General features: G+C 26.2%; 1 protein-coding gene across 1 annotated transcript; it reads right to left on the bottom strand.

Moving 5' to 3' along the window:
• Window positions 1-5789: 5789 nt before the first annotated feature.
• On the bottom strand, window positions 5790-10376 carry LOC148191470 (GDSL esterase/lipase 5-like). Its single transcript, XM_088102364.1, has 5 exons — window positions 9946-10376; window positions 9685-9806; window positions 8119-8349; window positions 6501-6756; window positions 5790-6221 (listed from the first exon to the last, which is right to left on the bottom strand). Exons 1-5 carry the CDS (start codon window positions 10322-10324, stop codon window positions 5977-5979), a joined length of 1233 nt encoding a protein of 410 aa, XP_087958490.1. The 5' UTR covers window positions 10325-10376; the 3' UTR covers window positions 5790-5976.
• Between the last annotated feature and the right edge of the window lie 5480 nt (window positions 10377-15856).

Genomic DNA, 15856 nt, shown 5'->3' with positions numbered 1-15856 from the left:
ACCATCCAGCTTATTTTGGTCCAGGAACACGTGGGTTTGTCTCACCTCAGGCAACGGGCTATGGTTTTCAACCTCATGTCTTGCCACAAAGCATGTGTGGGGTTGCTCCAAATTTCTTGCCACAAAGCATGTCTTGCCACAAAGCATGTGTGGTTTAGAGTGGTTTTAATTGTCAGTGATAACTGTTAGAGTGATTTGTATTGTAGAAGTGTCCAATACTTTAATAGCAGTACCAAAACTGTTTTCACAAAACAGTTTACTGAACTGTATTGGAGTTAACTGAACTAAAAAATAGTTCAGTTCAGTTTTTTTGAACTATTTTTTAGTTCAGTTCAATTTTTTTGAACTATTTTATAGTTAATTGTAATGGGTTTATAGTGCAGTGCAAATAGTGCAGTTTGCCCACCCCTACATGTAACCTGTTTGAAATGGTTTATTTACTTTTTTTCATTTGTATATTCATCGAGTTCTTTTTCCTTTCTTCCTTCACTCACGCTTCTACACACAACATGGAGACAAGACTTATTGACCTAGCATGGTGAAATATAACCATTGTCCTACTTCGAGTGCGACTCCAACAAGACTCCTTAGTGACCACCTCACCCACTATGCAGTTGGCTGCAAAATCACCAATAAGTGTAACAGTCGTAGCGTAACAAGTGATAAATATCATTATCTCTCAAAGCACCTATGCAACACTCGATAACTTTTGCACTCAACAACAATACTAGACCACAAAGGTCACAATAACACAAGAAACTATTTTTGGTATTTTCATTCAAGAATTGGTGTGCAAAGAAAGGCAACATCTAATATTTACAATTGCAAATATTAGATTTCATCAACTTCATTCTCATGCTTTCACAAACATATCAATTGCATATTCAAGTCAAAATCAACTCACCAACATACTCAAATCCTATCCTTAACAACTTTGAGCATATGATAACTCATCAAATTTCAATTTCTTGAATTCTCAACAAACAACCATACATTAAGTTGTATAATCTTAAAATTACTAATGAATCATATTTTATCTCTAAATATAAGGTGTATTAGATATTCAATTTTAGTTCAAGGTTTAAGTCATATTTCCTAATACATCAAGAACAACAAATCAAGTCATGGGTGATTAAGTCACAACAAGCATTAAGAATATAAATCCAATACTAACTTTGAAATGGAAAAACATATGCATTAATATCACAAAATACATAAGTTTCAATTTATTAATCTCCACAAATAATAATAGCTTTCCATGGTGGAGAACTTAGGATTCTACAAATTGAAGTGATAATGAAAAAATTGAAATCAAAGAGAGATGCATGTCATTTTCCAAGGTTCTTGACAACTGTTCCATGTTCCAATTGTGTCTCCCCTTTGCATCAACGCCTCCAATTTGTGACTCATTTTCCTCCTCAACCCCAAAAAGGGGAAAGCCAACATGGATGAAGGATGAAACCCGAGGAGGAAAGGGAGAGCTTCCCAACACTCCAAACGTAAGAGTTTCTCCAAAACACTCTAGGTGATTCTATTCCTGTAATATTCAGGAATAATTGAAAGTCCTCAAGAAAACATTGATTAAATACCATATCAAGGTTGACAGACTGCCCAACGACTTCATTTTCGCCTAGCAAGGCCTAAAACTTAATTTTTTATGACTTGTAACTCGATGGACGAGCAATATTTTCACCAATGACTTAAATACTATAGGTTTGGGATATCATTTTCGCCCATCAAGCAATTAACTCCCTTAGCGAGTCAGCTTGACGCCAAATAGTGATTTTTTTGCCATGGTAGTATAACCTTGCAAGTGAGTCTTTTCTTCATGTTTACAATCTTAGGTTCGATTCCAGATCCCCTGAAGTGGGTATTTTTGTATAAAAACCATTCCTTCTTGTCCAATTATGCTTCCTTGAGTTTGAGTTTGAGTTTGTTTTCCTCTATCAGAATTGTTTCCTATTAACTTATTTTGCACACTCAAAGTGGAGATTGGAGGTAAACAAACATAAAATAACTAAAATGCAAAAACAATGTAAAACAAGTTAAACTTAAGGATTAAATAAGATAAAAGCTATGGAGAAACTGATTTTATTAATTGAAACAAACACAGAAAATAGTTAAAATAAGATGTTATCATGTTCATTAGAAGAGGAGAAAAGGGAGATCGCTCAGCTCTAAAGGATGGAAAAATATTGGGTTGACGTTGACAATGCTTTTGGACATGCTGGCAAGGGCGAACAACTTCGGTAGTAGCTCCACCTAGATGAAGATCTCATGTGAGGAGGAAGAATGAAGGGACTAGTCGTCCTTTACATGTGTTAAAGAAGAAGAAGATGGAGCAAGGGACCCTAAACACGATGACATCAATGATGATTGTCGTGTTGTGTCGACAGTGATCCCAACAATGAAGGCTTGGCTCAATGGAGATGGAGGTGTGTCAAAGGCCTTGTAGCTTTATTTGGATTAGGATTTTTTGTTGTTATGGTTTTGCGAATCTGAGGTTTCTAGGTGTGATGTTATGATTTGGGAATTTCCAGGTGTGACGACTTTAATTTGATCGAATAAGGACACTCCATCATTGACAATTTATGCCTAAAAATTTAATAGAATGAGACTTATTAGTGGCATCAAGAAGGGATGGTGACTCTCGGTGCATAACAGATCAGACTTTGGTACGACAAATTCAAGGTTCTAAGTCGTTTTTAGATGTCAGTCTGACCTGGCCTAGCCCGACTTGGGTGGATTAAAAATGGATCATATTGATACGTTTTCACATAACTATTTTTGATTTCAATTTTTTTTGTTCCAATTGAGTTTCATTTTTAAAAAAATTGATTTAATTAAACTTTTTTGTTAGATTCATACAACAATAATTATGATAATAAAAATAAAAATATAAAATCATTTTATAACAAAAATGTAGCATTATAATTTTACAATTTCAATAATTAAAAAAATTATTTATAAAAAACTTTTATATTTTTTATTTTACTTTCCGACCTCTTTCACTTAATCCAAACAATCTCAGTCTCTATTTTCTTTTCTCTCATTTTCATCATTTTTTACTTCCTCAATTTCATTTAGAAATACGTAAAAAATTTATTCATTAAATTATTTTAATTGCTTTAAAATATAATGTCATTGATTTCAGTTTTTCAAATTTTAAAATTTTCCTTTAAAGTTAATTTTTTTAATTAAGTTAAAATGTTGATAAAAACCAATTATGTTTTATTGTTAAATTTCATATAAGAGAGATGATGTCACTGAAATAACTTTTATGACATGTGATCGTTGAATATATGTGATATTAAATGATATTTTGAATGTTATAAGTTATTACTAAGAAGGTAATATTAGGTTAGAGATCAAAGTCTTTCATAACTTGTACTAGAATACAATAACTATTTATTTATTTGATGTGACTTATAATAAATAAATGTTGACATTATTCATATACTTAAATGCATTATATATTTAATAAAAAATGGTTTTCTATTCTGTATTTGTGATTCAAATAATAAATACATAATGAGCTATTTAATTATATGTTGAGGTATTTAAATTTTATAAATTTTTCATGTGTTATAAATAGATACATAAAACTTTAATTATATTTTGTTAATTTTTAATTGGAGTTAAACTATCTATCATTAATTTCTTCTTGCACCTATGTACAATTTATCTTGCACTTCCATAAACTTGTCAAATGATTTTTTTATTTTATTTTTATGTTCTTTCCTTTATTTTTATGTTTCCTTCTTTCTCATGCTCTCTTCCACGTCCTCTTATACATGTTCTTTATGAAGCTTTTCATTTTTCTTTTCTTAATAAAAATATTGTATAATTTAAAATGTATTTTTATTTTGTACTTAGAATGTCAAATTTAAAATATCTTTTATAGTTTAAATTGTACATTTTAGATTATACAATTTTAAATGCATTTTTTATTTTGTAATTTGAAATGCACAATAAAAATATAAATATTATGCATTTTATAATATGAATTTTTTTATTTTAAATTGTATAACACGAAATACAAATTTTGTATATATTTAGAAATTTCTTCTAATTATACATTTTGGAAATCTAAATAAAATTCTAAAGTAGAGGATAAAGTTAAGATTTTAAAATGCATGGGTTGTAGAATGTAATTTTGAAAGGCATAGAGAAATGGCCTCAATTGTAATAAATTTTAAAAAAATTAAATAATATTTATATATTAATTTTAAATATAATAAATTAATAAATTAATAGACTAAAAAAATTAATTTTAACGGATATAAAACATCCGTTTAATTAATTATATAAAAAAGTACTAAATTAATAAATGAAAAATTAAAAATAAAAAAAACTTGAAAGATGTAGCGATATCATATCCGTTAAAGTATTCTTTTTTCAACGGATGTCGACATTGTTGAAAAAAAATGTAAAGATATAGGATATTTTAAAAATATAAAAAATAATTTTAAAATTTTAAAAAAAATGTAGTGATGCATGGATCAATGTGGGTGGTGTAGGGAGTAATCCTGTTGTTTTTAATCCATTAAAAGCTTGTGCGTTGCTTTGTCTTCTGGTATTCTACTGCAGGCAATCCATTTCATATACAAAGCTTCCATCTAAAAATAATTTGATTCTTATTTATTTTTGTCTTTTTTCAATCAAATTAAATTTTGGTTAATTTTGTCTTTATTTATAACATCATTTAAATAGTGAATGATATGTAAACTGTGTATGTTACGTGATTTTTTTCTATTTTTTTAATTTTTTAATTAAATAATAATAATATTATATGACCATTTCCCTTGTATTCAAATTAATTTTAAATTTTGTTAATTTAATTTAATTTATTCTTTTAAAATAAAACATTTTTTTCTCTTTTCGAATTGAGATCAAACTCACTTTTTATATTTTTATATAAACGTTATATTCATAATTTTATTAAAATTCATGTTTTTATTAATAAGTATTTGTGAAATTATTTTAAACTAATTTTAATAATTATATTTTAATAATATAATTGAAAATTGTCTAAAATATGATAATTTTTTTAAAATATTAAAATTTACGTGACAATATTAAATTTATTTTTTATTTTTAAATAGCCACACAACTTAACTTTGAAGTTTGGAAGAAAAAAAAATGAAGTCTCATAGCTTACTCAATATTCTTTTTTATTTTTAAGTTAAATTTGTTTTTTATTGTTATAAATTTAGTTATACTATCCCCCATTATTTTTGTTATTTTAAGTTTTCTTTTATTTCAGTTTATTTTTATTATATTTTAAACTAATTCTAACTATTATTATAATATAATTATTAAAGTTGGTTTAAAAATGATTTCTCGTTAATAAAAATATAAATTTTAATAAATTTAAACTTCACGGGTGACTATTTAAAAATAAAACGTGATTTAATATTTTCATGTGATTTTTAATGTTTGAAAAATTATTTTTAACATATTTTAAACAACCTTTAACTATATTATTAGAATAGAAATATGAGAATTTATTTAAAAATAATTTCAAAAATATTCATTAATAAAAATACAAATATTGATAATTCCAAAAAATATTAACTAATAAAAATATCAATATAAAATTTATATTAAAATTAATTTTTTTTCCGATTTAAAAAGGTTTAAATTGTTTCATTTTAAAAAAAATTAAAATTAAATCAAACCAAATTAAAAAAAATCAAACTAAATTGAATATAAAATATAACATGTGACATTAACATCACATTGTCACAAAATTAACGAAAATAAGATAATAAAAAATTATAGCTTAATTAAACTAGAATTAGGATCACATAAAAAATGTGTCCAAAAACATATACAAAATTAGTATTCATGATTAAACCTTATTACACCAAACTTATCTGCATAGACTTTGTTGACACAATGAGGATATAATACGATAATAAGAATATTTTATCTTTGATGCAATGAAGCAAAAACAATGAAAGATGAAAGAAATCATGGAAGTTGGAAGAAATGTCTGATGGTGTAAGGCCCTATATTGTAAGAGGTGTTGCTAAAACCCCACATTCTATCTGCTATGCTTTTGTAAGCACTTTCTGTGAGATGATAAGAGTCCCAAAATAAATATGTATTCGGTTTCTTACACAATTCATATTCCTTCTGCCCTCTCTTCCCTCCACAGCTATACTCTCCTCTCAATCTTCCACTTCCACAACATGCTGATTTTCCATCCTTCAAACCTGTATCATCAGTCGACTATACATTAACGAGTGATCTGATAACAGATGATACGATAGATCTAATAAATAACAAATATTGTTAAAAAAATGGATCTATTAGCAAATTAAAATAACTCAAAGTTATTTTCTTAAAATTTTGAATTAAAAGTGATTTTATTTTGTATAAATTTGTTCGGTATTAAAAAAATCTTACACATATATAGCAACACACTTTCCTGTTATTGTTTTGCAAAATCACTTTTAAATTAAAGATCATAAGTTCCAGTGTTAAAGACATACCATATTTGAAGGGATGGTTCATCATTTGAGTGACATCAGTGTGGAAATCATACAGTGCAAATCTGAAGCCCTTCAATTTATTCTGCAGTTGCAAGAGAAGCAGATGTAGAACTCTATTGTGTAAACTTGCAAGGTTTGAAAGTTCTTGCAAGCATTTTCCATTTTCTTCCACATCAATTATTCTGGTTCCTGGAAGACAACCCAAGGGTGGCAAGTTCATCAACACAAATTTTCTAGCCCCTCTCTTGTATATGCCCTACAAAAACCATACTAAAACATTACTATACATGTTATTGTTTTGATGAATCCATACTGATAATTACGTATAAATCATTGTTACAATTGATCACAAGATTTAAGAGTTTCGATAAGTTTTTATTCTAATAATTAGAAGCTTAAAAAATAGACCCTATAATTATTTTGTAAATAGCTATGATTAGATATACTCTTATATAACATAGCTTGTAATAATATAAATTTTTATATTGAAAGACGGCAGAAAAAAAAATGTTTTTTTCGTTTAAATATGATCGTTGAGTGTGACACTTTTCTTCCAACAATACATAATAATTTTTTTCTGTAATTTTCTGTCTTGTGTTTAACACCACAGGTTAAATTGGAGGGAAGTTGACGGAAAAAGACAAAGAAATGAACTTTTTTTTTACCTATAAGCACGTTTAGGACTTTGGAAAGTCTTCTGATTAACCATTTCTAACATTTGAATGTTGGTCTTACTTTATGGACGGTGGTCTGTGTACTACTGCAGGCCCCAGTCAGAAGAAAAATATTTTCTCTTTTTTCTTTCTTTTTCTTCCACTGGTTAAATTGCATGCAGCTTATTCTTTGGGAATAAAAGTAAAATATTTAACAAAATCAATTATGAATTTGATAAGTAATTTTGTGTTAATCAAAATACAATTAAAATAAAATTATAACATAGTTTAAATAAATTATTTTTATTAAATTAAACAGAATTATATTTAGTCCTCATATTTCATAGCAAAGAATCAACCTAAGAAAACAGATTTAAGAGAAATTAGACAGAATATGAAGTAACCTAACTTTGTTGTTAAAATATATATTTTATTATAAGTCAATTTTATGGACATATTTATCATAGTCATAATTGAATCGAAGTTACAGTCAAATGCCGTACTTGTCACGTTGTCTCTTATTCTTGACTGGATTATATAAAGCATGTTTTTATTTTAGTTATTTTGACCAGTTTAAAGCTTGTTTTGACCAAAATAATTTTTTGATAAAATAGGGGGAAATACGGAGATAGGGAAAGAACGTAAATTCTAAAATATATTGAAGGAATCCATTTGAGGATATACGTGACTAAATATTTGAGATAAGAAATTATTAAAAAATAAATAAAACTAATTAAATTTACAATTAATATATTAAAATAAGTGCTAAATGTTAACATTGTTAAGGAGGGAAAACTATACAGATGTTCAAATATGAGTTCATTTTTAACCTGTGAAGATTCAAATGTATGACCCTTTCTAAGTTTTCTGGGTAGAAAATATAAATAAATACAGTAAAATAAAACGACGGTGTATTATCTGTGTGAGAAATTAAAAAAGAAAAAGAGAAAGGACTAAGTTTTTACCTTGATAATGGAAGTCATATTACGAACAACCATAGCAACATATTCTGAATGAGAGTATGATTTAAGAACATCAGAATCTGTCAAGAACGGGCTGAGATAATCATTGCTTCCGATGCTAAACATGTAGACAGCGTTTGATAACAATAACTTAGCTTCGGATTTCCCTAAGTTGTGCCTCAGAAAAGCTGCAACTTTCTTGTAGTTTCTTGCTTGTGTTTTCAAAGGTATTACCTGAAAATTTTGAATACAAACAAAGTGTCATGCATGATTCAGGCCACTGTATTCGGAACAATTTTTTAGGATCCTTTTAACCTATAAAAGCGTTTAAGAAACAAAAATTTTAGGATTTTATATCAATGAATTCAAATTTATTGATAAATTTGTATTTATTCTATGAAAATATATTGTCAAGACAATCCTACAACATCAAATACTATAAATAAGGACTACCTAAATGAGTATAGAAAAAACATAAAAGTTGTGTTTCATATCATAACTCAATGTAAGTATTATAAAAAAAAAATAATAACAAGAGGATAACACACTTTTACTTTTATTTAACACAAAATAAAAAACAAAATGGTCATAAAAAATGAATTTGTATATTTTTTTAAGAAAAAAAAGTAAAAGGTTAAAAAGGATAGCATTAAATGTAAAAATTTTGTGTATATTAAAATATCATTTCTAAAAAAATATCATTGTATAGTTAGTTTAACTCCTAACATTTATATGGCTCTCATAATGAATATCTTTTTTTTATAATGATTATAATAATAAATAATAAAAATAATATCAATGGTAATAAATACAAATATTGAAAATAGAAAAAAAAATATTTTTCTTTCAATTATTTTTTCAAATAATTTTTTTCTCTTTCTAATAACTGTTTTGTATTTTCCTCTTCATCTATTTTGTCTTTCACTCTCTTTATATTCTTTTGTTTTTCAGTCTACCAAAGGAAGCATATGGCCAATTCTAACTGATATTTTGTATTTTATTTGAAACATTATTTTAAACCACACACGCACTCAAGAAGTAATAATAATAAAAAATAAAAAAAGCTATCTTAAAAAGAAACATCACTTTTTTACAAAATTACCAAAAAGTTTTGTTTATTTTTAGTGAAAGAAGATTCTCTGATCTTACACGAAATGATAGGTCAAGGTTTGTGTTAGGTTCATTGGTTGGCCCGTGAGGTTAGGGCTTTTTTAGGACAATGTCATGTCATGTCATGTGTCGGCAAAGTAAAAAAAAGGTAAAAACCAGCATGTTCTCTAGTGCTTGTTTTAATCACTGTTCTGCTACAACTAGAAGAAGCTTATGGACAAAAAAACCAGAATGATAATAAAAAAGCATGGCCTATTCAATTAACCTAATCATGCTGCTATCCCTATGTGTTATCGTAGTGACCTAGCTATGCATCCTAGATGCTTGACATGCATATGACACGCTAATTACCAATTACTATATATATCTTCTCGATCACTTACACTAATTAACCTTTTCACTTACTTAAAAAGTAGCATTAATGGTAAAGCAAAAATAGGGTATATGAATTTGACTCACCGACCCTTCGAAAGTTTCAACAAGAGCACCAGCTCCACCAGATGCAAAATTCACTCCTCCATAGTATTGGTTATTGCCAGGTTGTAAATATGGTGGAACCAATGGCAGCTTTGCATATTCAGCTGCAAAAAAATTATGATATTAATTAAGTTAATCAGATACCATTAGCGTAACGGGGGACAAGAAAATATGGTGGTTCAACCAAATTGGATTCTCACCAGTAACAAGACAAGAAACATGAGATCTCCAAATCTTAATTACCTATGAAATCTGATATCAACCTTCCATCAGAGAATCTCCCTGTTGGGAAGTTGAAGTATGTTTCTCCATAGGGCCAGAAATTTGCTTGGTCAAGAGCTGTAGTGTTGATGTAATTGTTGTTGCCAGCATCTAAGAAAGAATCACCAAAAATGAAGAGAGCAGCATGTCTGTTGCTTCCATGGATGGGAGACACAAAAGCATAGAAGAAGATGAGGAGGAAGAACACAGAGCTTGATAGATTTGACACTGTGAACTTCATCTTCTCAGAATCTGCTGCAATCTCAAATGGTTGACAAGAGTGTGTGTGTGTGTATATATATATATATATATATATATATATATAAAACTTCAAATCTTTCATTGTCCATATTGGCCACATATTACGTAGTGTGAACAATCATTTTAAGTTTACTTAGTGTTTAATTTGGCTTAGTCAACGCGATTTGATGGGTAGAAATTAATATATATGCGTTGATGATGTTATCAAAATGAGAGACATCGAAGAATATATATGAAGTTTGGAGATCGAAAGTGATGCCTTGTAAGCCGGCAAATAAAAATCTTGCGCATTCCATTATCAAATATTCTATTATAAATTTGAAGATGATGAAATTGGGTTAATTGTAGATAGAAAGTTGGAATGATCAGAGAGATGGAGAAAATGAAAAAGCAATGATTTGCTAAGATACGTTTACATTAATTTCACATAATACAAAAATAAAATGATTATAAATATAAACTTTTAAATTTTTTCCAAAAAAAATAATAATAATATCAAATAAATGTAAAAAATTGATGTTATAAGAATATTTTTGAAAGTGAAGGATGAAAGTTAGATGTTGTAAATGGTTTTTGTTTGATGCCATGCTATGGCATTGCCATTTTCTATGTTGTCATGTCGCTGTCTTACGTTTCTGACAAAATGGGTGCCTTCACAGACGCTGAATAATTTCTCTCCAAACATTATTGTACAACATGGTAGAGCCACCCATCCATGTTCGTGTTAATGCCACACTACATCCCATTATGGATGTAATTAATTCGACATGGCATGAACTAAGCCGAGGATTATTTATAAATAAAAACCACATGTGACAAAATTTCAAAGTTAGCACAACCTAATACCTATGTCTTTTTCATAACTCCTGCTTTAATAAATATATTAAAAAATACAGTCTAAGTACATTTATTAAGTTTTTTCTAATTCTTCTAATCTTATGTTTATTCAAATAATATTTACATATTATATCTAATGAATATTTATTTCATTTCTATTATATTCATAAAAATATTAAACTCTGTTATTCTTTCAAATATTAAACATGTGAATCTCTTCTATTAATTGAAATCATCTTAATTTTAAGAAAATATCTTAAATATAAATAAGTTTAATATCATATTTTTAAAATTGGTAGAGACAAAAATAATAGACACCACATTCTCCTTTTTCATATCAGTTTTAAATTATTAAAACATTTCATAATTAGACAATCTAACAATTTATTTCCAAGTCTTTTTTAGTTTTTTATTTTATTTAGTTTTTTTTTTTAATAATTTTTTATATTTTTTTCATTTATTTGACTCATTGAATATTTATCAAATTCCTTGACATTTCTTTATGTACCTTCCTTCTAATTACAGTCTTAATTCCACATTTCATTATTATTTTTTTATAGTTTTATTCAAATAGTACATTACATTTCAACCCATTTTTTATTCTAGTCTCTTCTTTACCTCCACACTATTTTAAGGTAATTTTCTATCACTGTATAAATTTGTTTTATACTATGTAATTGTAATTTTAGTAGTTATATTATAACTTGTAGTACTAATTGAAAGTTTGAATTAATATTTTGAACGCTCGTTACTTTTCTTATAAATAAAATAATGTATATTTTAGAATAATTTATAATGAAAAAACTTGAAAATATAATTCTTTTACAAAAGAAAAACTTTAAGAAATTATTAGGTTTTTTTATAGTAGATCAGACAAAATGGATTGGCGAGATTTATAATTTGATAAAAATGTAATTTTCATAATTTTTTAACATTGTTTTACCTAATTATCTATTTGTATCACCTTTGTTTTCTGTGTTGTGTTGTATACATATATTTCTTATCATATAAATGCGATTTAAAAATAAATGGCTTCATTTAATTAAAAGAAAAAGCTTCTATGTCAATCATGGTCAACATCCAATGTCTTATATTTTTATAGTACAGCATATTTAACTTTCGTCTTAAAATTCAACCGCCATCACAGTGGAAAATTATATTATCTATTAAAATTAAATATAATTTTAGTTTAAAATTTTTATATCAAATTAAAAATCACCTTTATTCGAATTTTGATATATTTTGATAAAAAAAAATTAAAAATAAATTAATATAATTTTATTTATTCAATTTTATTAAATATTTTTGATATATATCAAATATATTTTATATTATCATTTGAATTATTTATACCATTTAACATATTTTCACTGCAATGTCAATTAAAAGACATTTTTATTATATTAAAAAAATATTATATTCATTTATTTTAAATTTTTGAAACTAAAAAATATTAAAATTTTAAACAAAATTAAATAAAATTTTACATCAAATTCAAAGATTAAAAACATATATAAGTTTACTTCATATTCATTTATATAAGTTTGTATAACTAGTTAAAACTATAAAAATAATTAATTTTTTTCTGATGTTATATTTTAAAGGTTCTTTGTTTTGTGTGGAACACTTTGAATATAATAAAATACCTCTGAAACACATGGGAGGTTGCGTTTCTGGAACGAATTTTCAAATTTCTTGGCTAGAGTTTTAAAAAATCCGAAGTCGATCGAACTCAGAAATGAAAGTCAAACAATATCAAAAATTCAGATTGAGTGCTTCAAATATATCACTTTGTTTCATTATGAAACAAAAAGTTTTGACCAAGGAAAAATGCTTTATGACTAAATTTGTAAATTTCTTAGATTATTTTAATTTACAAGTGAAAAATAAAATATATAGATGTCAACATATACTGATTTACCCACTTTTAATTTTTTATTTAAAATTTGTATTAATAAGACATTTCTAATGAAATTGTTTTTGCTTTCAGACTCTTCAAAATAGAAGGTGGTAAATGTAATGAAATTTTGTGTTGGTTTTTTCAGGTTATGAAATAGTTGAAAAGATATTAAAAATGTATATTGATGATCTAGAAAAAATTAAAAATAAAATTATTAAAATAAATATTGTGACACCTTTAACACATGCACATTAACTGGCCACGTGACGGATTATTAATTTTTGAATTTGACTAAACATTTTTTTACTAAAATTCGAACATAATGCCCTTTTATTTATATATTTATTTCACTTTGAAAATCAAATGTATACAAATTATTTAATTAGCTTGCTAAGATTGATGGGTACATGTCCACACATGATACACGTGTTGCATTAACTATCTTATATATATTTATAATCCAGAAGTTGTTGGATGGAAATTAAAGTATTCGATGAATAAGTAAATTATAACATAATAAAATACTATTATAGGTGTTATAACTAATGTATAGCTTACTTCTATATTTTATAGTTAATATTTTAATTTTTTTTTCTCCAGTCCCTCAAAATTAGGAAAAAACACTCAGCTTCACCAAAAACACAACATTCTTATAAATATTTTAAACAAAATGCCAAAAATTAAAACATCAATTCTTAAAAATTAGTTTTTTTAATAAAATAAAAATATTATATAACCAATATTGCACATCTTTTCTACTTGCATCATCCAGAAGGCAGACAAACCACAAAACAGACATAATGATTTTTTTTTGTGGGCTCCTTTTAAGGTAAATAAATAATATCTATTTACAAATTTTAAAAAGTATTTTAATATTAATATTACATATTATATATGTGTGTGTGTGTGGATTTACGATAAAAGAATTTTATCCTTTATTCTCTATCATAAAAAAATTATGAAAATATACTCCAATGGTTTTGTTTATTGAGAATATTATTATTTTCTAAAGAAAATGTTAAAATTAAGTTATTTATTTTCATTTTAGTTTCATAAGCTATAAATTTTAATTCGTGTAGTTTGGCAAAAAGGCCTTATAAGCCCATTTACAAATCTGATCCATCTCAGCTCATAGGCGGAAAGGCTACTGAATCAGTGCAAGACAAGCCCATTTCCTATGTCCATTCATTCTTCCACACCTAACAATTCATGGCATCTTGAGAAAAATAAAACTCTTAAATTATATTTCACCAAAAATAAGTAAAATGTATGATTATACGTTTCAATCATATGTCAGAATCAGGATCCCATGAAATTTATTTATTAATTTTTATTTATTTTTAAGGTATGGAAATCAATCACTCTTGAGTCTTGTCACTCTGATTTTACTGATATAGTCATCAAAATAATGATATTTGACGTCGTTAGAAAGTCATTGTACTTTTTTTTTTCTTTATTTTACTTTCTTGTTTATTTATCATAAATAACTTTAAAGTAATCAATTATTAAGCTAATTTCTAAATACAACCTATTATTCAGCTGTAATTTTATAATTAATCTTTGGTTTCAATTATCTCTCACAAATAGAATTATTCTGTTAAATCTTTGTTCGATGAAGGAATGAAAAAAGAAAAGAAAAATAAAAGAAATAAAGTGAGAATTTAAATTAGAAGAAAAAAGAGTGTAATTTTAAAATAATTTTGATTGATTTTAAATAGTATCATATGATTTATAACTAATGTGTTATTTCTTTAAATAATTAAAAAATAGTAATTTTGTCTTGCCCAAACCATATTAGTTGTAGGAAATTAGGTTATTTACGAGAGAAAGCTACTCAGAGAAAAATCTAATTATTCATGATGACAATGGAAATAATAATAATGATTTATACATTAAATTATACTAATCATTTACTAATAACGTTTTCAATAGATCATGTATTAATTTCTATCCGACATGTCTAATTAATGTAAGTGTTCCAAAATATACGAAGAAGTACTTATTTATTGAGACATGCGTCATGAATCATGTATCTTGTTGGGAAATGATTCAATTGTAATTTACTATGTAGATTCAAAAAATAAAATTAAAGAATTTTTTATTTACTTGTGTTTGTATTATTATATTCTTTCAAAAACGTAATTTTTCTTATTACTGTTCTTTTATATTTTCTGTATGAAACTTTCTGATCACATTCAATACATGTGAAAACCACAAACACATACTATAAAAAATTAGTGATATTGTTATTTATTATTATTTTCATTGTATGTAGCTATCACGTTAGCTGGAAGAAGTTGATAAAGTTTTCCATGGTCTTCACCAAAACAACAAACTTCATAGCCGCCGGCAAGGAACTAATTACCATTCTCATATTCTTTTTCATTACTATAACAATGTGGCAGTTGCTAGATACAACAAAAATATACAGTAAATATTATCAAAAGTAATCAGTCAATTAATTATCTAGAACTTTTAAAATAATATAGATCGATTGGTTATTAATCTCATTGGTGATCAAAAATAGGTGATCAACGATCAACTTTCATATTAAAATACCACAAATCTAACATGATTATCAAGATAAAGTATACTTACGAGATATTAGACTGTGATTGAATTATTCCTAACTAAAAGTCTACTCCAAAATTTATAATTACAAGTAAGAAAATATGGTTGAAATTTTAAAAAGACCAAGACTAAAAACTATTAAGAAACAATAAAATAAACAACATGAAAGAGTAATTCCGAATTCTATCGTAAGAAAACAACCTACGTACAAAATCAAAATAAACAAAGAAAATACGTAATTATATCAAAGTCTTAAATTTAGTACCTAATTCCACTGACACGTGTGTGAAGCACGTGAAAGGCTTTGAATTTATACGGTGCTGG

Source organism: Vigna umbellata, chromosome 11, assembly GCF_029865625.1.
Source record: "Vigna umbellata cultivar VRB3 chromosome 11, Vumbellata_1.0, whole genome shotgun sequence".
NCBI lineage: Eukaryota > Viridiplantae > Streptophyta > Magnoliopsida > Fabales > Fabaceae > Vigna > Vigna umbellata.
Note: the sequence above shows the minus strand (reverse complement) of the source record. Positions and strands in the feature narration are given on the sequence as shown.